The sequence below is a fragment of the Syzygium oleosum genome, unplaced genomic scaffold, assembly GCF_021117445.2.
Source record: "Syzygium oleosum isolate NSW1041296 unplaced genomic scaffold, Sole_v2.1 Sole_v2.17, whole genome shotgun sequence".
In the NCBI taxonomy this organism is placed as follows: Eukaryota; Viridiplantae; Streptophyta; class Magnoliopsida; order Myrtales; family Myrtaceae; genus Syzygium; species Syzygium oleosum.
In genome coordinates, this window is record NW_026607501.1 from 6028141 (window position 1) to 6052427 (window position 24287).

The 24287-nt window shown below is 40.5% G+C and overlaps 2 protein-coding genes across 5 annotated transcripts; one reads left to right on the forward strand and one right to left on the reverse strand.

Moving 5' to 3' along the window:
- The first annotated feature begins 5843 nt into the window (after positions 1 to 5843).
- On the forward strand, positions 5844 to 19772 carry LOC115691095 (formin-like protein 20). 4 transcript variants are annotated; one of them, XM_030617668.2, is made up of 18 exons: positions 5845 to 6313; positions 7141 to 7844; positions 7919 to 8140; positions 8222 to 8966; positions 9135 to 10479; positions 10614 to 10743; positions 11699 to 11770; positions 11968 to 12066; positions 12218 to 12259; positions 12572 to 12652; positions 12756 to 12806; positions 12893 to 12974; positions 14148 to 14242; positions 15852 to 15923; positions 15996 to 16112; positions 16492 to 16560; positions 16649 to 16715; positions 18742 to 19772. In XM_030617668.2, exons 1-18 carry the CDS (start codon positions 6241 to 6243, stop codon positions 18894 to 18896), a joined length of 4221 nt encoding a protein of 1406 aa, XP_030473528.1. In that variant the 5' UTR covers positions 5845 to 6240; the 3' UTR covers positions 18897 to 19772. The 4 variants fall into 4 exon arrangements, 3 of the variants coding, with proteins under 3 accessions (XP_056175082.1, XP_030473528.1, XP_030473527.1); XR_004006938.2 differs by having other exon boundaries at positions 8222 to 10479; positions 16482 to 16560; positions 18742 to 18859; XM_030617667.2 differs by having other exon boundaries at positions 5848 to 6313; positions 8222 to 10479.
- Positions 19773 to 21215: 1443 nt separating this feature from the next.
- On the reverse strand, positions 21216 to 22235 carry LOC115691080 (uncharacterized). Its single transcript, XM_030617648.2, has one exon. The coding sequence runs from the start codon at positions 22233 to 22235 to the stop codon at positions 21216 to 21218; it is 1020 nt and encodes a 339-aa protein (XP_030473508.1).
- Positions 22236 to 24287: the final 2052 nt, after the last annotated feature.

The following is a 24287-nucleotide window of genomic DNA, read 5'->3' on the forward strand; positions in this document are numbered from 1 at the left end:
GTACCCCTTAATTGGATCTACCCTCCTCAACGCTCCGTCCATGCACATTGGCACGCGTGCAGACGACCGTGGGATGAATTTGACATGGAGAATGACATATTCGTTATGGAGAACCCACACGTCTTAATGACTGCACGACATATCCGACGTGGAGAATAAAAGATTCGAGGTGGAGAATTCACGCGTGTTGCCAGGTACGCATATTAATGAAAGGTATATGTACGTTAGAGATGCCGGTTTGAGATTTTTTGTGAGATGAAAATTAGTTCGAAGTCATAACTGCCGATTCGAGATTTTTTGTGAGACAAAAATTAGTTTGAAGTAAATGCGTCGTAGGATCCCCGCTTGGGATTTTTGGCTAAGCGGAAAAGTCATTCGAATTAAACGTGTCGTGGAGTACCGGTTTAAGATTTTTTTAACGGTATTAACCCTTACTATTTTTCTATACAGCCATGCTCACAACTTAAGAACTAGGATGATGGCAATGATTAGGGCATGGAAGCATTTCGATTGGGCTCGCGCTTGAATGGGTTGTATAATGTGCACGTGGTTCGATTAATGCAATTATACTAAGTGAAATCAAGAACATGCGAGCAACATCACTTTGTAATAATTAAAACACATACCTTAATTATATCTATCCCTTAATCTCCATGCTTATATATTCTAATGATAGAGACGATCAAACAAACAAAAAATATATATAAAATGATAGGGTTAACACCACGAAAAACTCCAAACTGATACACCTATGACAAATTTACCCTCTATTAGTTTTCATTAAATTTTACTGTCAAATTACCGAATTAAATAACACGTGACAGTTAACGAATGTACATGTTTCGGGTTTTGCCCCTCGCTTGTCGCAGGTGTACGAGTTTGTCGTTTTTTTTTTATATTAATCCAATTTAATGGAGCGTAAAATTGTCACAGGCAAATTAGTTTGGGGTTTTTGGTGTTCAAAAAATTAGTTTAAGGTAAATTTGTCATAGATGTACCAGTTTGGGATTTTTTGTGGTATTGACATTATATCATCTAATGATAGAGACGACCAAACAAGAAAATTAAAATATATTAAAAGAATATTACTATTTACTATAACCCATTTTTTGTTTTATTGTATTCTGTCTTGATAAGGAAGAAAAGATTATTTAATAAATATGAAAAAGAAACGAAAAGAAAAGAAATTACAAGTTGTAAGAATTGGATACGTTGCTTAGCTCGCAATACTATCTCGTATCCCACTTTTGTACTCTACTCAAAGGGGAGAAAGTTGTAACAACTTGACATGTACGATGGTTGGCGTCTTGCATTGTTTGACGTATGAAGCTCGGCTAAACGAAAACGGTTCTAGCTTTCGACATGTGTACTTCGAGAGAAAAAAATAATATTTAATGTGTAGTTACAAAATTGAATTACGAAAAAGACGCGACGAAAACGTTCATCTCAGGCGGGTAAAACCCACGTCACGCCACTCCACATAGAATAATTTACGCCGTTATTCGATTGGTTCTTTTTCTTCAATTTATAGGTAATGTCAGGCTCCGTCTTTTTCGCGAAAAATTAATGATTTGAAAAATATTTTTTTAAACATGGTTAAGAAAAGAACGAATGAAAAATATGTTTATCGTTCACGAAATGTTTAAACATGAATTATTATCGATAATGAAAACACGATCACTTTTAAGGAAAATAATTTCTAAATCATTCATTCTCCGCCAAACGAACGTAGCATTTTACCATGTGACCCTATTCTAATGTAACCGTATCATCTACATTGGAAACTACTTTTTCAATGCCTATGTCATGCCGTGTATGAATCGGAATCCGGAGAATCTTGGTATCATAGAACCAAATTCCCGATCACACGCCACGGCTAACTAGATGAAACTCATGGGCATTTATTACTTCATGAAGAGAGATTTCCTATACTTCCGCCATAGGGGTGAGCAAAATAAACTGTCCAAATCGGCCGGTTCTAAGCGGTTTCTAAGGGCACTGATTCCATAAAATTGAAATCGGTGAATTTTGGTCCGGTTCCATGTGTGGGACCGCCCACCTGGACCACTCAGATCAGACCGATATTTTTTAATTTCTTAAAAATTTTGTAAAAAAAATCTAATATATTTCTCATTTCACAAAGGAATATCTTCAAGGTTTGAGCGACTAAGTTTACTCATGCACTAGAGTAAGATGATAAAAACAAATCAAAACATAACAGTAGTTGCTCATTTCAACCAAATTTTGCCACAAATTAGAAAAATCCCTATATAACCTACAATGTTACATGTAACTCGCTGATTTGTAAAATGCCTTAATTATCAATAACATTTTCAATTTCATCTTGAACATTAACGACAAATGAACAATTGGCCCATCCAGGAATCGGACCGGATTGGTCGATCCGGTTCTAGGGGGCACCAGTTCGGTTCCCAATTCCACAAACTGAGAACCGATCCCTCTAGTTCGATTCCCAGTTCCTGAATGAATCGGACCATTCGGGAATCGATCACCCCTATTCCGCCATATTCGACAGGATTGCAGTTACAAGCTTACTAAACTTGGACTTCTAGAATTTCGACGGACCAAGTAGCTACTTGACCTGTATCGAGTACGAAACATCTTCAGTAACCCCTTCGAAAAGGGTAACCTCAATGGTCGCGGCTTCCCGTCCCTTCCGCTCAAAAAAAAAAAAGAAGAAGGAGAAGGAGGAGGAGAAATACAGCTGTGCTTCTTCTGTGATTCCTGGAGCTTGTTGATGCAAGAAACGGAAGATGGAATTGGGGCCTATTGGTTTGGCTATAAAAAGGGGACGAGGCGATCGTGCATTGATTGGTGCACAAAAGAGAAGGCAAGAACTGGCCCGCCCTCCTCACCAGAAAGCTTTCTTTTCTTTTCCCGTGGGGCTAGGCTAGCTGATGAACACATACGTACGGTGGCCCGAGGGGGATCGCCCAACAGCAGCCTCACATCAATGCGTTAGGAACTTGGTGAGCTTCTCGGGTCGGTACAAATGGATCGGGCGCACGGCACGAGCTCTCGTCTGTGGCGTCGGAAAATGCTTGCAGCGTCGTGTTAGGCCGTTATTGGTTCGGGATTCGACTCGCTCGTGCGATGCTCGAGTGTTTTCTGGAGCCCGTGATTTGCTCGTTGAAAATGGGACTTTCTCGTTTTTTTGAATGGAACTTCATGTAATAATGCTCGACGAGAGCGGCCTTTCTTTTTTTGCACTCATAATTTTACAAGTGCAGATGAAGAAGGCCTGTCTGTTTGAGCTAGAGCGCGTCAAAATTTAAATTGTTACTTAAAATTTAAAAAAAATAACGAATATTACATGTGATTCTACGTGCAAGCAATTGATTTTCGTGAAATTTTCAAGTAATTCGAAATTAAAAAAAAAATTAAAGTGCATGCGTCGCGGAATTTTGATTAAATAATAAGTAAAAATCGATTCGGACATGTTTGAAATAAATTGGATTGCTAAGAAAATTGAAATAATGCATGAAAGAAAAGCCCTAAAAATTTTGGGTTAATATCACAAAAAACCCCAAACTGGTACATCCGTAAAAAATTTACCCCAGACTAATTTTTTGATCGCCAAAAATCCTAAATTGGTACACCTGCGATAAATTTTACCCTTCGTTAGTTTTCGTCACATTTTACTGTCAAATTGATTTGTTAAATGGATATACCGGCTTTGGGTTTTACCCTCCGTTTGTCATATGTGTACCGGTTTGTGATTTTTTTGTGGTATTGATCTAACTCAACGGAAATTAACGGAAGGTAAATTTATTACAAATGTATCGGTTTAAAATTTTTTGTTTGCGGTAAATTTATCACGGACTTTGGGATTTTTTTTCTAGTATTAACTCAAAATTGGGGAAAAAAGGAGAAAGCAAAGAGGAAATAAAACAAGCAATCTCAATGATGACGTGGCAGCCTGCCCAAGAAAGAAATTAACCAGTTGCCCGGGAAAAAGGAGGCCTTTTTCGATATCCGCGACGCGCTAAAAGACGGGAGGGGGAACGCACGCGACGCGGAACTGCTGCTGTAAAAGACCCTGGAATTTTGGGGATTTGCAAAGGCATCAAAATCAAAAAACAAAACCTTTTTCTCCGATTTCAATATTACTGCGAATTTCGACCAAAAAAAATATTACTTTAAATTATATTTCTTGGCCCGATTGGAGAAAATATAATCTAATATTTTGTAACAAGTTGTTCCTTACCAAAATTGCCTCTAAGAGAGATGTGTAAAACTTTGTAATTCATAGAGTTACCGGGCTGTTGATTTTGTATTTTTGAAATTTGTAACTGTAATGTCGCGCTTCTTTAAGGAGGAAATCTCCGTAAAAGGAAAAAGTAAATAAATAATATATATTGATGATGGATTTGGTTTTTTTGGGCATTCCAGGACTTGCAAAGTATTATCGATTTGAATGAAACTCATAAAGTTTTCCATGGGGTGATTAAATTGAGTGAATTTGATAATCCATCTCATTATAAAGAAAATAAGGTTGCATCTTGATGAGAGAACATTCTAATGTTCGATAAGAAAAGACTTATGAATTTTCTTAGACGGGTAATATGATGAAATTGTCATTAATTTAAAGGTACAACGGATGATATTTCGCGACCGATAACTTATCGGCCTGGTTTGTCGTTAGTAATTGACCAACAATACAGACAATTTTATCATGTCGAGTTGTTGCAACTCTTTAAACTTATACATTCAAGTTTTTAAACTTGTACCGAGGTATTTGTTATTCTATATGAAGAGATTTCTTCACTTCTAACATTTCGAAAGGACCGCACCAAATGACTCGTTAATCTCTTTCCAGAAGTTATATTGTCGATATGTAGATTTGGCTCAAATTGAAAATTTCGGGATTCTTACTATGACAACTTGGGGATAGATGACCCTCTTTCACCTTATTTTTCTTTGTCATAAAAAGGTTCGCGCGACGAGTGCTCTCTAGAGACTTGTCATGTCTATTTAATTCGAAATAAGTACCATGATCCCTCTACTTTAAATTTGTTCAATATGGTATTTTGGCTTTTGACACGTGTTCAATTCGATCCCTTGTACTACATGAAAATGTTCAATATCGTCCACGAACTTGAATTAATGGAAGGATAACACAACATCGAACATTTTCATCGAATATGTATATTGAAGATATTAAAAGTTCAGGGGCGACAATGCACATTTAATTTTTTTTTACTCTGTTCTATCTCTAGCTCTCCTCACTTTTTAACTTTTGCTCTGTTCTTTGTAAAGCGCGGGAGTCGAACCTCGTACCCGTGATACTAGCATCCGGAACTCCTAAATATTTACGGGCAGAGTCGTGTGCCTATTGAATAAGGATTGCAATAATATACCGGGCCAAAGTTCACGATCCATTCGTGTCGTTACCGAGCCTAATTACTCAACGGGGAACTTTGCTCCACGAAGATCATGATGACCAAGGAGACCGAAGGGGGAAAGATCCGAAGCTTTTACATCCAACCGCAGTTTCTCCCGTTTTTTCTTTTTTCAATTTTTTTCCAAAATTTTTTTTTCTCCCAATTTATCATTTTTACTTTTCCTTTTGTCAGCTTCTTTTCGGGGACATCTCCTGCTACCCAGGTTCTCGTGTTGCAGAGGAGGGAAGGTGTCATGGTCTCACCTTAGTGTGTCTTCCTCCTTCCTCCTTTCCTCCTTCCTCCTCCATCTCAGTCCCACTCCTCTCTCTCTCTCCCTCCGACCTTCTGATCCGCCATGCCTGCTCGGAACCCTAATTCGTCCTCACCCACCTCCGGCATTTCCCAAATTCTCTAACTTTATCGCCTGCGAATTTGCCCGCCTGCCTGCCCGCCTCCCCCCCACACCACCCCTCGAGAACCCTCGATCCCCACGAGCTTTTCGTCTTCAAGAATCGCGGCACATTCGGGTCTGGGTTCGGCCCTTTTCGGGATTCGCATTGTGGGTTTCGGCTGGGTTTCGTTTTGGTCCCCGGATGGTCGGGATTGGTTTCGATTGATTTGCGGGGAGAGGGGGGAAATTTTTTTTTTTTCCCTTCCTCCTTCGGGGTTAGATCTGTTTTCGGCGCGTGTTCATGGCGGTTGGTGGGTCGTGAAGGAGGTTCTTGAGATTCGACCGCCCCCGCGAGATCCGCCATGATTGATTGATCCGACCGGGAAAGCGTCCGACGGAATCAAAAGCTTTGGATCCGATCGGCGGAGAAACAGCGCCACGTAGATGGCGCTGTTCAGACGGTTCTTCTATCGGAAGCCGCCGGATAGGCTTCTCGAGATCTCTGAGAGAGTCTATGGTACGTTTTGTCCGACCCCCTCTTTCCGGCCCAATCCAATCCGTTCGTTTCTTTTGATGCTTTGGAGCTCCATGATTGGTGCTTCCTCGTCGAATTGGGCACGTTTAATTTGGCTCAATTTGGGTTCTTTTGATGTGCATTTTTAGAAAGTTGTGCTTGGGGTGCAACTATCATTCATCAAATCGGGGTTTTGTATGATTCTGGGTTAGTTTGCTCATTCCACCTTGCCGAATTTTTATCTAAAGATCATCGCAAAATGACCGAGTTTTTTGACGGTGTGTCCATTTCCACTGTTGACATGCTGCTTTGTGTTATGTCCTATCCACTAGATGGGTATTGTCATTTTGATTATCCATTCATTCTTTGCTTACCCAAGCTAGTCGGCTCCGTTCTTTCTTCTCTTGGTAGTTGATATTGCAAGTGCGATACACGGGGTGAAGTCCTTTCTTGATATTTCCGAGGCCGTACGCTAAATTGCTAGTGATACCTCCACCACTGTTTGTGATGTTCATTCTTAAAAACTCTAAACACGTATGCAAGGGCATTTTGTTTTAATGGGGATGTTTGGATTGATCTCGTGTCCCTACTTCTTGAGTCAAAAGTTGCTACCAGTTCTTCTATGAGGAAGAACTCTTCTTGATGTTTCTCATGTAAACTGCTTCTACTCTTCGTTTGTGGGAGAAGCTATATCCAATGTTCTAAGATGGGCAGCATCGAGCTGATTTATTCCTTTCTTGTTGTTACTTGGCTTTATTATTGTTCGATGTATCTGAACACAAAAATGTGGCTTCATCTTTTTCGTTTTTTTTATGTTGTCTCTCTTGCAGTCTTCGATTGTTGCTTCTCAACGGATGTCTTGGAAGAAGATGAGTACAAGGTCTACATGGGCGGCATTGTAGCACAGCTTCAGGATTACTTTCCTGATGCTTCTTTCATGGTCTTCAACTTTAGAGAAGGGGAGAAGCGGAGTCAAATCTCAGACATCTTGTCTAATTATGACATGACGGTGATGGACTATCCTCGGCAGTATGAGGGTTGTCCCCTGCTGCCACTTGAAATGATACACCACTTCCTCAAATCAAGTGAAAGCTGGTTGTCACTGGAAGGGCAACAAAACGTGCTTTTGATGCACTGTGAAAGGGGAGGTTGGCCTGTGCTCGCGTTCATGCTTGCTGGTCTTCTTTTATACCGTAAACAGTATAATGGAGAGCAGAAGACTCTTGAAATGGTCTACAAGCAAGCTCCTAAGGAGCTTCTTCATCTTTTGTCTCCTTTAAATCCACAGCCTTCACAGTTGAGATATCTGCAGTACATTTCCAGGAGAAACTTGGGTTCAGAGTGGCCTCCTTCTGATACGCCTTTACTTTTGGATTGCCTGATTCTTAGACACCTTCCTCTTTTTGATGGAGGCACAGGTTGTAGGCCAGTTGTTCGTCTGTATGGTCAGGACCCTTCAACACCAGCCAATAGAAGCTCTAAGCTCCTCTTTTCAAGTTCTAATATGAAAAAGCATGCCCGTTTTTATTTACAGGTAATAGAAATAAATTGGAGAGTAACGAAAAAAATAAAATTGCAAATGAAAAGTACTTATATTTGTTCTTGCAGGCGGAAAGCGTACTGGTCAAAATTGATATTCAATGCCGTGTCCAAGGTGATGTTGTTCTTGAGTGTATCCACCTGGACGAGGATCTAGTTCGAGAAGAGATGATGCTTAGAATTGTCTTTCACACAGCCTTTGTACGGTCAAATATATTGGTGCTGAACCGTGATGAGGTCGATGCTTTGTGGGATTCCAAGGATCAGTTCCCCAAGGACTTTAAGGCGGAGGTAATTCCTTGTTTTTTTGTCTAAGAGTGTTCAGTTCATGGTGTTGCGGGAGTTGAGTGCATTTACTCATCTCTGTACCAGGTACTCTTTGTGGATGCTGATGCTGTTGTCCCTAATCCCACCTCAGCCACGACTGCTGAAGATGGAAATGAGGCTGAAAGTGCTTCACCTGAGGAGTTCTTTGAGGTCGAAGAGATATTCAGTAACGCGGTAGATGCACAAGAAGGGAAGAGGGAGAGTGATGTAAGTACTTTGCAAGGCAAACCTGACGATGGTGATGTGAAAGAGGTATGGAAGGAGGACGTGGATGCTCATTCATTTCAAGATTGTGCATCAGATGATGGAAACCTCAGACATGACGTGAAGGCAGATTCTGGATATGATGCTGTAAAAGACATTGTTGTGGATGATGTGAAGTACAAGAATCATCAGGGTGTGGATCCGGGTCTCCATATGGTGAAGGACATAGGCGTAGATAATGGGAATATTAAGTTGGATTCCATGGCATTGGAAGATGAAGGACCAAGAAATATAGATGGTTTGCATGGCAAAAGTGAAGAGTTTGAAAATGGATATGGGATAGAGGACCTCCCTACACGGAAGAAGGCAGAGTCCAGATCCTTACAGCAAAAGTCGATTGATGTGGGTATGCAAAAGCCTGATAAGTCTGTGCCACCTACTTCAAAGAAGCTGCCGTCGAATAATACTAAATCATCTTCAGATTCAATTGCCTCAAAACAGAAGATAAAACAGCAAGAATCCCAGGGCACTAACGGGAGACAAGCAAAGCCCAACACAATACCTAGGTGGATCCCTCCCAATAAAGGTTCTCACGCCAATTCAATGCACGTATCATATCCACCTTCTAGATATAATAGTGCACCTCCTGCTCTTGCAGTTTCTTCAAAAGAGTCTGTCACGGGTGCCAAAAAGTCCCATCTAATTCCAGCTGCCCCTGCAATAGAGACTCACAAAACTTCCCCTCCATGTACAGAACCATCAACACGAGAGGATTCTCCAGATACGGCTCCACGGCCAAGCCCGCAGCAAAAGGTGACTGCTCCACCTCCGCCACCTCCGCCGCCTCCGCCACCTCCGCCTCCTCCTCCCCTTACGCCACCTCCACCACCTCCTCCCCCCCAACCACCTCCTCGTAATAGCTTGTCATTGCATGATTTTCAAGCCAGCGACCATTCTCAGCCTTCTGCATCAATTCCATCAGGCTCTACACCGTCTATGCCTCCACCTCCACCTCCACCGCCACCACCTCCCTTTTTCTCGCCTAGGCGAAGTAGTGAAGTGGTGTTACCCCCTCCATCCCCTTGGACATCTGGGTCTTCTTTAATAAGCTCCACAACATCAGCAAGTTCTCCTCCGCCGCCGCCACCTCCACCACCTCCTCCACCGCCTTTTTCATCGGCAAAATCTACAGCAGTCACACAAGAAGTTGCCAGTTATGGAGTTACTTCCTCGTCTCCTCCATTGCCTCCACCACCTCCTCCACCTCCACCTCAACCTCCACCTCCTATGCGGGTGACGTTTACACCCCCTCCTTGTCGGCCGCCGCTGCCGCCATTCTCCACACATGGTGCTCCTTCACTTTCTACTCCTGTAACACATATGCCCCCACCTCCTCCTCCTCCACCGCCACCTCCAGCACGTGGAGCCCCACCTCTGCCACCCCCTCTTCCATCACGTGGAGCTCGACCTCCCACTCCACCTCCCCCATCATATGGAGCCCCACCTCCCCCTCCGCCTCCCCCTTCATATGGAGCCCCACCTCCACCTCCTCCGCCTCCCCCTTCACGTGGGGCACCACCTCCGCCACCGCCTCCCCCTTCACGTGGGGCGCCGCCGCCTCCTCCTCCACCACCTCCGGGAATTAGAAACCCACCTCCACCTCCCCCACCTTCTCGGGGCGCTCCACCACCCCCTCCGCCGCCATTGCGAGGAGCTCCACCACCCCCTCCGCCACCTTTGGGCAGAGCACCACCGCCACCACCTCCACCGCTTTCTGGTGGAGCTGTCCCTCCACCTCCTCCAATGCGTGGAGCCCCACTACCACCACCAGTTCCAGGAGCTCGTGCTCCAGGCCCACCTGCTGCGCCAAGGCCTCCAGGCGGTGCACCCCCTCCACCTCCACCTTTTGGGGCAAAAAATGCTGCAACTGATGGAAGAAGTTTGCCTGCTGGAAGAGGGCGTGGCCTAGCACGCCCTTCTGGTATAGCTGCCACAGCACCTCGCCGATCTACTTTGAAGCCATTGCACTGGAGCAAAGTGACACGGGCACTCCAAGGAAGCTTATGGGACGAGCTGCAAAGATTTGGGGAACCTCAAATGTATCCATTGTTTCAATGATATTTTTGCATTAATTTTATCATGACAGATATTTGTGCTCTACCTTAAAGGATCAGAAACTCCACTGTTAATAATGGCTTGTTCTTCTTTAATCCATAGCTTTTGCTTAATGCAGGGTGTCTGAGTTTGATGTTTCAGAGCTGGAGAGCCTTTTTTCTACAGCCGTACCGAAACCGGCTGACTCAGGAGGTAAATCTGGAGGGCGGCGAAAATCGATGGGATCTAAAACGGACAAAGTCCACCTGGTAAGTGGATATGTTTGTGCTAAACTACATGTCGTGTGAGATATATCTCTTAGTTGCGAGATGTGATTTGTCATTTTGCTGCGGTATTCTGACATTCAGATGGGGTACCAATTCCCCACTAATTTATTCTATTATTTCAGCCTGTTGTTTTGAGAAATTGTTGTTAGAGTTTAATTATCAAGGTACAGTATAGTTGTATATTATTCAACATGACCGGAAGAAATTAACATAGATTTTTGTACCCCGTTAGCATTGCAAAATCTATGTATCTGAATTTAAGGAGGAGGAGCATTCTTTCTCTACAGTCAGTTAGAGTTACTTTTCTTTGGGAAAGGTTAAACATGAGCCCTTTATCAGAGGTTGTTGAAGTTTTTTCACAGTGGTCACATACTTCTCTGTATCATTTAGTAGGCAATGTTGTGTGATGATTAATAGTTGATGTCTAAACTGGTGGCTTGTCTGGTGGTTTTATGGCTTTCAACTTTAGTTGTCTAGTAACATGACCAATGATAATGATATTAATGTTTGACTTGGTAGAATATTCTTATGTGCTTTTTCATTCTCATGATGGGAAAACGATCAAAAGGTTGGATGGCAGGATGTATAATGGAACTTTTAGTTGGATATGCAATATTTACTGCGAATATACTATATGTACGTGTCTTGCAGAATTAGCATGGCTTTGGTTCTGTTTCTGCAGTAATGCAAAGATGTTTTCTAGAAATGATGTTTGAGAATTAGTTAGCAACAAATGGAAATTGCATTTGTGCATCTGTGATTGTTTCTTTCATTTGCATGAAGCTAAAGAGATGCCTCATGACAATAGTGCATTGTTTGGTGTTTGATTGATGTTTCTGTTTTCCACGATTATTATCTGAGATTCTGTCTCATCATGCAAGCAAGTCTTTCTCTTGAATATCGTCTTTCTAAAACTTCACTTATAATTGACTTGCAGATTGACCTAAGAAGGGCCAATAATACAGAGATTATGCTCACAAAAGTTAAGATGCCTCTTTCTGACATGATGGTAAGCTGCATGTGGCAGAGATCACATGCTTTTCGTATTTTCTCTTCTCATCTGTATGATGCATTCTAAGGCGAGTCTAGAGGTTGTTCAAGATTTTTCCCCTTTTCAATTGTTAAAATGCCTTTTACCATCCTGTGAATTTGATGAGTCCCAGACTAAAAGTGCTTAATGGTATGCATAATATCTTTTTCCCTCAGGCTGCTGTGCTGGCAATGGATGAGTCAGTATTAGATGTTGATCAGGTGGAAAACCTCATAAAATTCTGCCCTACAAAAGAGGAGATGGAACTTCTGAAGGTGAGTATTTAGCCATTCCCTTAATTTCAAGCCTGAAAAGGTTATCCCCTGTATCTGAGTGACTTCTATATGAAGATTGGTACAATTTTTCCTCAACTTCTCTTCTTTTGGCCTCTTTAATATTAATTTCTCTTTTCCTTATGTTGCGCAGGGCTATACCGGTGATAAGGATAACCTTGGAAAGTGTGAACAGGTTGGAAATTCTCTTGATCACTTCATTTTTTTTACTTTGAAGACAAATATGAGCTCTTTCTTTAATTTCTTTCGATTTTATTGTTTTTTCCTCCTGTATGAGATCTAGTCCTCCCTGACCGACCCAAAAAAAAAAAAAGAAGAAACAAAAAGTGACGTGAGGAAATATTGTCTGGCTGGGTCGACCAAATTATCTTGGTTTATGCTAATTTTTAATGATGTTTACACTTACATTGAGGTTTTTTTTAGCTGCTCCTTTTTCTCCACAACTTCGTCTTGTTTCAATGTCCTTTTTGCCTGGTTGTCTTTGCAGTATTTTTTGGAGCTAATGAAAGTGCCAAGGGTGGAGTCAAAATTACGAGTATTTTCTTTCAAAATACAATTCGGCTCTCAGGTTTGGTGGTATCTGCATTTACTAGCCAAGTTTCAGGGCTTTATTTTTTTTAATGGAATGCTTTTATGTAATCCTATCTGCTAATTAGTGACATCTTCTGCAGATTTCCGAATTTAGAAAGAACCTAAACACTGTGAACTCTGCATGTGAAGAGGTATGTAACTTATTACCAAATACAAATTAATAGAGGTATATCTTTTGCCTTGTCATGACTTGGGGGTTTTTTCTCTGTTACGTCAGGTCCGTAGTTCCTTCAAATTAAAGGAGATTATGAAGAGAATTCTCTTCTTGGGAAACATGCTGAACCAAGGGACTGCAAGAGGTAAAAACCTTTTATTTGAGTCAAGCTCTTCATTGGTCTTCATTTGGTTGTGTACTTTGCATGACCTTTGTTCTATATAAATTCTTGTCGAAATTCACAAAAATCTGAAGCATTTTCAAAGTTTCTGACATTCGTGACATACAAAAGTTAGTCTAACTGGTTGAGACATGAGACTTTTTGCCCTCTAGTTACCAGTATGACCTCAATTAAGACAGTTTTTGAAGAACGCAAGAGGTTTTTAACATGTAATTGTAGAATGGAAATTCACTATAACACGTGATAGCCCAAATAGATTGAGATTTTATTCTTTATCATGCAATTTGTCCTAGAAGGATAGAGATGCATAGCCGGTGATAAATTTTTTCATCTGGTTCTATCTATCTACTTTTCTTACGGGCATCTTACCAAAAGGATCCATACCTATTTTTGTTGTCTCCCATCTTAATTTATACCATTCATGTTTGGGCAAAATTAAGCCCTTTTTTTGGGGGATAGAGTAAGCACTTTTAGTTAAATCCATTATAGAGGAAGTATACAAGGATAAGTGGAACCTAGCAAACACAAGTTTTGAGAATGAAAATGAACGGACGGCAGCTGGAAAGCAGTCAAAGAGATTGTTGTTAATCTTTGCTTCACTTTTGATTAGACTGGGTCTCACTCTCTAACCTCTCCCATCTCTTTCTAGCTATGTTTTCCAAATAACTCTGTCTGGGTCTCACCCTCCCAAGGTTTTCTGTTATTCTTGGCAGTCAAATTTGAGTGCCCACAATACCAAAGCTCCTCAATGGCATTCAGCATGATTGTCTATGACTTGCAAAAGATGATGCTGGATGAAGGATGATGCAAATTTAAAATTTACTAAAAGATGATAATTGAAGGTCATACATTTGCTGCACTGAGTGAATGCTTGTTTGATTCACATTTTTTGAATGGGCAACCATAATACATAACAGAAGATGATTACAATCTGATTGATGCATGTGTCTACTTGAAAAGCTTGCACACGTGCTGGACAATAGTCATTTAAGTTGGAAGTATAACGATGTTAGTATGTGATTTGTGCTTTACAATCTTCAGTGTCTTCGAACTTGTTCAACTTACTGCTTTGTGCTTTCATGCCAAGTATGGGCGTCATCTCCACCAATACTAATTATAAGTTGTTGAAATGCACAGGATCTGCAATCGGATTTAAGTTGGACAGTTTGTTAAAACTTACCGATACACGTGCGACTAATAACAAGATGACTCTCATGCACTTTCTCTGTAAGGTATGTTATTCTGGTATTTGTTTTGTAAGCTTCTTTTTTGATAGTTTATTTGCTTTTCTTTCCCCTGATCCAGGGAAAAACAAACATGGTGGTTATTTAAGGGTTATTGGGTGATTTGAATCTCTCCTTGAAAATGACGCACAAACCTAAGTATATCTAGCACATTTGGATTGATCATTTTTTTTGTATGGAAAGATTTTCTTATTTACTTCGACGTTCTGTATGAATAGTCATTATCCTATGATCTGCTGGTGTTCTTTGTAATTGTTAACACAGGGTATATGGTGCTAACCTCCAACCTGTTGCTATTCAGTCTAAAATTCCAGGTTGAAGTTTTGATGACCATTTACACAGATCTATGGTTGATTGTTTGGATTGGAAATATTAAGTTTTCACTGAGCTTTTATTTCATCTCTCCATAGTGGATGATAATGTGCATTTTATTTTCTCAGCTTCAGTAAATTATCTTTAAAAAGCTCTCATCTAAACCCTAGTACTCCCTCCAATAAGAAGGTGGAAATTGTTGTTATCAATTAAAAGCTCTAATACTCCCCCTCATGCACCAGCTTTATTTTGGTCTAAAACTTGAAACACTGAAAACTGATTGTTATTAGGGAGATACATAAGGAGGTTGAAGAGATTCGAACACATAATCTCTTGCTTTGATGCTGGTAAAAATTAATTTTAAACCTTCGGCTACTAGTTAAATACACGGTGTCTTAATTTAATGCTCTAACAAATTAAAACAGAAGTTTCCACTTTACTGGTCTATTAGAAAGACAATGTACCGTGATCTTGCTTGCTTTCATCAACGTAACTAGTATGCAATGTGCTCTAGTGGCGGGAGGGGGAGGGGTGGTGGTACCCTTGGAGTGGCTAATTGTGCAGTTCATATTTCCCCTTTTAAATATTTACTACACTTCAGAATTCCTGTCAAGTCTCTAAAGTCAACCTGCACACCTGCATGGAAACACATGGAAAACACTTGAAATATGCATTAGAAAATTGAATTAAGTATTGTCATAATTGTTAAGTACTAAGGTGAAAAAATTTGAAATGAAATTGCTCCATGTTATGCATGATCAGTTTGGCATTGAATTATGGGGATTCGCCATTTGTCAAATATGGCTCTGCAGATGTGCTCAATTGGTCAGGCCCATGTTTAAAATGCCTCAACTTGCCCAGCCTAACTCTAAAATTTGTTGGGGAACTTGGCATAGACTAAGCCAAATAAAATATCTTTTCCTGTACGATAATATTCTATTCTTCTTTCTAGAACTCATTATGACAGGTCTTTGTAAAGTCCCTTTGGCTATTTTCAATTTTTTGGGCCCCTTTGCTAGTTCATACATTCTAGATACATCTGCAATAAATGCACTAACATTAAAACGAAAGACAAATTTAGATAGAAAGTACGGTCAGTGCATGCATGGGGTATTCAGCTATCTACAAGTTGTGAGAATTTGTATGCTAGAGTTGTTCCAGATCATTTTTTCATAACGTTGCCTCATGAATTATAATTTTCTCCTGTTATGCATGTTAACTTGGAATAGTTTTTACGACTCTAAGCTTGTATCCGAATTTTGATATTGGTTTTCATGTGCCTCAGAAACTTGCTGACCGCTCGCCAGAACTTCTTGATTTTCATCGAGATCTTGTTAGCTTGGAAGTTGCATCAAAGGTAATATTAGTCTTTGTTATGAGAGTTACATTGGTTCAGGGACATGCCAAAATTGGTCTTCATTTGTTGCAGATACAACTGAAATCTTTAGCTGAAGAAATGCAAGCTATTATTAAAGGATTAGAGAAGGTAAAGCAGGAACTGGCTGCTTCTGAAAATGATGGCCCTGTTTCGGATATTTTTAGAAAGGTATCCTTCTTTATGTAAACTATGATCAGGCACACTTTACTTACAAGTTACAATCTTTAGTAAAGATGCACTTCTTTCATCCTTCTTAGCAAAGGGGGCACTTCTTTTTCCTTTTCTTTCTGTATGCATTTTCATCCTTACTATTTTTGTGTTAGCTGGAGCACGTGTTGTTACTTATTCCTTTTTTTCTCCATGTACTTTTGCTGCATAGTTTAACATCAATGCCAGCATGTTGTTGGTTTACTTTCCATTTTTGCTCATCTATTTTGCTCGTCTGTATGTTTCTTCTAAATTTGTTAGTTTCTTAGGAATGGTTAACTTTTTTTGCTTGTAACACCAACAATCTGCTAAACTTTTTCTTCTTTTAAGCTTTGTCTAGACCTTGAAAGAATTTATTGGTGTCGCTGAGGCAGACGTCACGTCATTGACGAATTTATACTCAGCTGTGGTAATGTGCCGTTTAATTTTAATTTATTGTTTTATGAAATGATGGAATCTGATAATGTCTAGTCATGATACGCTTTACAAATTGGCAGGGAAGAAATGCAGATGCACTTGCATTGTACTTCAATGAAGATCCAGCTCGTTGCCCGTTTGAGCAAGGTAAGCTAGTAATGCAATTTCTCATGCAGTTATTACTGCAAATTCTATGTTATCACGGCTAATTACATCCCAGGATGGTGCTTGGCAAGTTGCCAGTTGTAGTGTCAGTATTTATCGAACCTGGGAACTGGAGGTGTCAAAATGGGTTGAAAACCCATTTATTAACCCATATATGATGAGTTGGGTCATATATGGATTAGCTAAATTTTGCTGAATGGGCTGATATGGGTTTGAGCAATAAAGTTCAATAAAATGTGGGTTTTTAATGGGTCTACAGCCCAACCCATCTGCAGTCCCCCTTCACTTGTCTTCAAGGTTTGGGGATTTCGGGTTGGGCAACTTATTTTCTAGTTCTATCTTCTACTTATGATTTTTTTTTTTCAAAATTGAAAATTGGTAAAATATTTATGATCTTTCATGCTTTAGAAAATCGTGAAAATTAATATATGATTTTAGGTGTAAATATTTATTGACTTGTTGATTTTCAGAGATGTCAGATACTTCATTGTGAAACTCGAAAAATTTGCAATAAAGACAAATTTGCAAACTGATTTGGAACCTTTAAAAACTACTAAAAATTTTATATTTTACACACTAGATGCCTAGCATAAAAATTCTTGTTTTTAAATATCTGTGTTTTAGTAATGTGGATCGGTTGCGCACGGTTCGGGTCAGGTATAGGTCACTAAATTTCCGACCCGACCCGACCCACCCATTTGACAGCCCTACTGGAAACTCATAAGTCTTTATCTTAGTTCCTTTGTGAAGGTCATGGTACAGGCTTTTGGCTGAATATTGTTGATGCAGTTTTTTGGTGGGGAAGTTCATGAGGTGTTTTTGTTGTCAAGGCAATTGCCATTTGATTCTGATCTGTCATTGTTAAGATTGTGAATGACAAGGTCCTGTTTATGTCAATAAACAGAATGTTGAAAATTCTGTTGATGATACTTCGCTGTTAGATCATATGGTGGAACTTTGTTAAGAGTTGGGTAGGTTATGCGAGAGGGGTGAGGATTATTAGATTAATGACAGGTTTCCTTTAGGTGTCTGCATCAGGTGATAGATAATTTGCAGGAGGTAAGGAAGATTAAAGTTTAGAAGACCTCTATGAAGAATATGTCTGGGCTTATTTGACATTTTGTAAAATCTGTTGCTTTATGTAGTTGCAGTGTAGAGAACAAGTCTGAAAGGAAAATATGCGGCTTGCCTACTCGATTTACTTAATGAATTTCTTGGCCATATATACCTTAGATTTAACCCCATACTTTGTTCTTTTCCAATTATTGCGAATTTCTCATGACTGAGGAAATTGGCTAATGAACAATACCACTTGGATAACAATATGCATTTCTGCAAAATAAACAAGTTATTTTTAAAGCGTATCACTTCATTTATATTCGTATTGATTATCAAGCAATCATCACTTCGAAATGATCCTAAAAGGTTTGCAACACAAATAGGCCAGATACCCCTATAAAACAGTTCATTTGACATCCAAGGTTTGCCCAAGGTGCAATACTACCAATTTCACCACTGACTATCCGGCATCACCTCTTTTATTGATCATCCAACCACAACAGCCACAATTGTCAACTGGATGGCCACTGCTGAGCTATTAAGTGGCAGCTGTTGCTCTCATTAGGCATCGGACAGTGTAGTTGAGTCAGTTGACAGACCTGCAATCACCGGAAGTCCTTAAAGAGATAACAATAATGGGAACCAAACATCAGGGCATGCTGTTTTCTGTTTTTCCAGATAAACAATATTCACTGTAGAGTGGAGCCTAGATAGGAAACTTTTGTTTAATGACAGAGAACTCTTTTGCAGACATTAGTTAGTGTTTTCGGCAAGAAAGGAGAAAGTCTAACTAGTCTTGAGTCAGACATGACCAATTGGACTGCATAATTTTTTGTTGCAAGTTGATTTATAGTTGTGTTTTAATTGAGTTGTTTTGAATTCTGTCGATTAGAGATATTTGCTGCAGTAGTTCAATTAACTCTGTTGAAATTGCTACTTGACCAAACAGTTACAGCAACTCTCCTGAACTTTGTGAGAATGTTCCGGCGAGCGCATGAAGAAAATTGTAAACAGTCTGAACTGGAGAAGAAAAAGGCTGAGAAGGAGGCCGAAATGGAAAAGGCAAAGGGAATTAGCCTTACAAAGAAGAGTGTAAATAGCTGATTGGTGATTGTTCCCATGTCTATACTGGAAATGGAGTTCCCTCAATCCAGTGGCCCTGATGACCGTTCGGCACTCAATTGCAATGTTTGATGCCGCTCCTAATTGATCTGGAAGCGGATTGGTCTCATGTCGGAGCAAATGACGAGTTCATTCTTGCCATCAAAGATGAGTTCCTGATCGGGTCAATCTCCTGTCGGATCAAATGGTGAGTTCCCTTGACGCTTGCCAGGTCAAAGAGCATGAAGACTTAGCTTTCACATGCCTGATGCGGTGCTGTTGAGTCAGACGAGCGAGTGCTGCTGTGTGAGCTGGCAATTAGATATCTGATAAACGGAGATGAGCTTTCATGAACATCAGAAGATTGCTCAGATTGGCCAGAAGAGCCGTTCTCGTGTGAATTTGCGGCTTAGATGGTGGAAGTTTAGTCTTCTTGGGAACGAACCCTGGAAGGATAAGTTGGAAACGGTTCACCATCACAAGGCCCAGTTTGGCTTCTGCTTTCCTCATTGGCTGGGCATTGGTTTTTTTCGGCTCCAGGGTGGATGCCTCCAGGACGGTAGAGCACGAAGTCTGTCTGTACGATGACACTGTACAAAGCTACTGACCAACTTGTATTAGGATACGATTCTTTCCTCGTGTAACATAGCTAGTCCAGTATCTTTTTTTCCCTTTCAGATTGTTAGGTCGGATCCCGTCGATTTTAGATGTATAGCTTGTCAGGTTAAGTTAGAGAAAGTAGAAGGCGGGATTCCCTTGTTGTAATTGTGAGATAACAGGATAGGCTATAGCGGTTAGCAATTGTTTTTGTCTGCCACTCAATTCATTGTATCGCTATTAATGAAAATCAAAGGCTTACATTCTTTTTCTTGGTCAGCGTATCGTGGATACCTTCGACATATTGTCTTGGCATATCTCTCTCTCTCTCACGCGTAGGGGTGAGCGGTTCTAGAGTCGGTCCAAGTTCATTTGGAATCTACCGGTCAAAATTGGTAACCAAATTTTTGCAATCTAAAAGCTAGAAAGTATCCTGTCACAAGTTCTAGGGTCTATCGAATGTTACAGGGGGGATGATATCCGTTGGTACCAGATTCAAAGTAGGTGTTACATGTATTTTTAATTGAACGATTGCAGTGAATCACATTTAATGACTACCATTTGATGCCATAATTTACTGACCTCAACTCATATTTTAGCACATGACAAATATGAAACATTAGCTAAATACAAGTCTAAGTCATGAATATCGCCGGAAATGGACGCTCAGAATAGTGGTTTCAGGTTCCACCTAGATTGCGGGAAGGCATAGAAAGAGCAAAACATAAAGACTCGTTCCTAGGACCTGTTTGTTGGAACTGATTTATCAATTTTTGGAACCTGAAACCTACTATGCATATACTGAAACCTATAATTTAACCAGTTCCCATCGGTCCGGTTCTCCGGTTCTACCTTGAAATCATGTTTACCCCTACGCGTGCGTGTGATTGTCTTATTATTTTAGTGTCTTTGATGCAGCAAGAGGGAAAGATAAGCCGTAGTTTCCGAACAGACATCTTTTTAAGAGCTGAACATTGTTCCCGGACTTCCGATATAATTTGTCGGTCTTCATTTTTCCCACTGCATGTACCGAATGATAGCATCCCCCGATAGGTTTTGGGTAAGCATGTCAGATTAGGTTTACTTTTCGACTTGTCGATTTTTCGAAGGAAAGCAAGTGAAGAGAGTCCATTTCGTTTCCCAATGATGCTTTAGGAATTGAAAGGAGGTGCTGCTTTTGGTATGGCTTTAAGTTGAAGTATGGTCTTTGGATTGTTCCTCTGGCCTGTCCATGTGGTTCTGGACTTCGTGGCATGGTATGAATTAACACAGAGTAATGCTACGTATACTGCTAATGGTGTGCAAAATCAGTATACTAAATGGTTAACGGGGTAGACTATAAGCGAGAATTTAAACTAGTGAACTATATTCGACACCCAAATAGAAATCTAATCACATCATTTAGCATTTATAAGCTAGTTTTAGTATATAGACCTAGCATCATTCTACTTGCTTTTTCATCGATCTCTTTTGCTTTATCAAACATTCAAGTTTCAATTACTTCCTTGGTCCAAATCTAATTTGAAGAAAGAAATGCTGACTGAATCAAATTGTATCATTTCAGCAACCAAAGAAGTAAGTGGGAGCAAAATGATTTTGCTGCTGCTTCGTCGTACAGACAATCTACAGCAACAAATTCTCATACTCATCTGATTAATTCCATTGACATTTACAACCTTTCTTGGTAAAGATTTACAGAGAATAGTTGACTTATCTCCGATCCTGTCACGACTCTGAATTCAGAAGTGGGTCTGTATTCTTCAGGGAATTGTCATATGGGCCACCGGTGGCCTCCAAAATTTGGATCTGGCAATAGAATTTGTCTTCGCAATTTATCAGGTCTTCAACCTGACAGCTTCTTAAGAATGTGCAGGTGACAATAGTGTCAAGAACAATGAGGACCGAATACAAATAAGCAATGTAGCATCCCTCCAGCAAAATTCCTAAGCTGAAGCTTCCTGACGCATGATACGGTGCTACGACCCGGTAACGAAACAATGCTTCTGTCGCAGCCAAGGCGAAATTTCCAATCACTGCAACTGATAATGCAGTTGCTCTTCTTCCCCTCATCATCAAATAGGCCTTTATGATGGCGAGACTCCCTCCGTGCTTCTCAATCCCTGATAACACCAGTGCCAAGTTGCAGATTATGAAAGTGTTTGCGATGATCACGGAGTAAACGATGGCTGCTACCACCGGCGACGAAAGGGAATGCTCTGGAGCAGACAATTGAAATCCTTCAAGACAGTTGAAACCCAAAAACAGGAGGAAGAATGTGGTTGCGTTGGCGGAGAGAATGACCAAGTACCCATAGACGTAGGTACGGAGGAGGGGTGTGTAGGCTGACAAAAGATCAGGAGGGAGTGAATAAGGAAGATACGGGTTGGCTTTGACTTGGGCAATGAGCCGAATCACGGATGATTTGGCAATGAGGAGGAAGGTGGTGGTGAGAGGGAGTGTGAAGATGGACGACGTGACCGTCTCTGAGAGCTTCAGGCTGAGAATGGTGAAGAATCCTGACGATGTTGGGAACCCAGCAGCTCTGAAGAGAGCTTGGAAGTGATTGCGGAGGAGCTGCGGAAGAAGAAGACTTGGTGAGGAAGATGAAGGAATGAAGAAGGCTTGTGAAATGAGGAATAAGACTGAGAATGGCAATGCAAGAGATGCAGAAATTGTGGTGAAGTATTGGTAGTTTCGGAGGAATGTGTGGACTGATCTTCTCAGAATCTTGCTTGTTCCCTCCATGATCTGATTACAGAAAATCAAAAGAGTGATTAGGGAAGATCAAGGGAGATGGGCATGAAATGGGTAGTGTATCTTCTATTCTTCTGAATCTTTCTCTCTGTGGGGGTTGATAAAGAGGGAGAGTAGGAGAGTTGGTGATCTTTGGTTAATTATATGGGCCAAGGGCTGAGTAATACTAACTAACAACTACTGATGGAATTGGAGTTGTTTGAGCATTGTTTTTTACCAGTTCGGTGTGTATCGTATTCTTAGACTCTTTAAGGTTGTTCCTCGTGGGGTCCGAGCGAATTGTCTTAGCTGTCTGAAAATATTAAACAAAAAGGCATGAAAGAGCAGCCTTTTCAAGTGGTTGATGGAAAGTTAAAAGAGTAACTAAACCCCCATTTTTTTGACGGGCTTGACTTTAATTACTTGCAGATCACATGACTGCTTGGCGTTGATTTTGCTTCAGACACACTTCTAACTATCTCGAGGCCCCAGACAGGCACAATTTATAGACAATGATTAAGGAGAAAGAGCGTGCCTTTTCTTGTCCACCTCAAGTCCTCAAAACTTCAACCTGTAATTAAATAGGTCATTAGATCTGGGCCTTTATTTTTGCAAAATGTATATGATCGTTGCAACTTGGTAGAAGTCAAGAGTGCAATTAACATGGTATTATTATTATTAACCACAGATAGAATAGGGCATAGATCAAATCTACGATCTGAAATTCAGCATATTGTAGCATGATAAAAAAAAATCACTCTATGGTTTCATCCTAAAATAAAATGGACAAAACGTAATCAAGTGGCGGTGGTGATCACCGTGTCACGGACCGATACTTCAGATCGAGACCGTGCACCTTGGGACCGTGACAACTGCAAGCTACATATATGGAACAGCTGATGAGTGATTACCGTTTGGTTATTACTTACAAGCAATGAGCATATTCATTGAATCTTAGCTTTCAAGAACAAAGAAAAGAGTGACGATGAAATAATTGCAACATGTGGGTTCCTCAACCATCGGACATACAGTATTTACATGAGATCAAACAGTGTCTATCCAAAGCATCTGTCATTGGTTAGCTTCCTTTTGATGGCTGCACCAATGACTTGAGCTCTGTCCTTCCTCTTAAATTTGGGCTTTATATAGAAAAGAAACGATTGTCACCCACAAAAGGAAATCATTGGTGGGGTTGACCAAGCACTAGGCATAGATGGAAGATTGCTAAAGTTGACGAAGTATGATTTTCACCACCTTCTTTCTTGAGCATAGATTGATTTAGAAGGCAATTTGACCCAGAGAATAGATCGATTCAGAAGGCATATTAAAAGAGAGGACCTTTCCTTTGTTTTTCGGTTTGGCTATGAGTGAAGTGGGAAGCTCATACAAGTTTCTTAGGAACTCAGTCAACACATGCTAACCATCTAAAATAGGAGGATTTGAGAGTTAATTGAACAAGAAACAAAGAAAGCATGCGGGGATTAAATAAATTGCAGCAAAAAGAGCTATAGGCCTAGGCCAGATATGTCCCCTCTTCGGTTCGTAAAATTACAACATACTCGAATAGACCGGTAATTATAAGTGATTGGTTCCACTGTAAGTAAGTTCCAAACTAAGAACTTGTAACATACTCTGTCCGAGTCGGTTCCTAATTTTTGGAATCGGGAACCAAACTAATTGACCCTGAAACCGATCTATAACCGAACCGATCAGATTCCCAATTTTTTCTTTGGATGGGTGTTGACAACGTGACGTCCATGGATGATGACCCTAATGATAGAACGCGTTAACCAATCCCAAAGCACAATATCTATTGAGTTCATACAAAGTAAAGAAAAAAACCCTAAATAAACAGAGAAACATTGGAGGACAAGATATGTGGAATACATACATCAGAAATCTACCCCAACCGACGTTTTATAAAATAAAAGTGTCGTATGGTGAAGAGGAAAAGCCTCACTTGGGTTTGTACTACTCGGGTCGTTTGAGTGGACTATCAGCTAACTAATCGGAAGCCTTCAAAGATGATGAAATGCCCCCCCTTTGACCAAGTTGGTTTGGTGG

What these genes read in the sequence shown, in the direction of transcription:
- LOC115691095 (XM_030617667.2), top strand. Translation starts at nt 6,241, where the DNA reads ATGGCGCTGTTCAGACGGTTCTTCTATCGGAAGCCGCCGGATAGGCTT. An exon ending in AGATTTGGGGAACCTCAAAT is followed by an intron (nt 10,480 to 10,613) that starts GTATCCATTGTT and finishes TGCTTAATGCAG; the next exon opens with GGTGTCTGAGTTTGATGTTT. An exon ending in GAACCAAGGGACTGCAAGAG is followed by an intron (nt 12,975 to 14,147) that starts GTAAAAACCTTT and finishes TGAAATGCACAG; the next exon opens with GATCTGCAATCGGATTTAAG.
- LOC115691080 (XM_030617648.2), bottom strand. Translation starts at nt 22,235, where the DNA reads ATGGAGGGAACAAGCAAGATTCTGAGAAGATCAGTCCACACATTCCTC.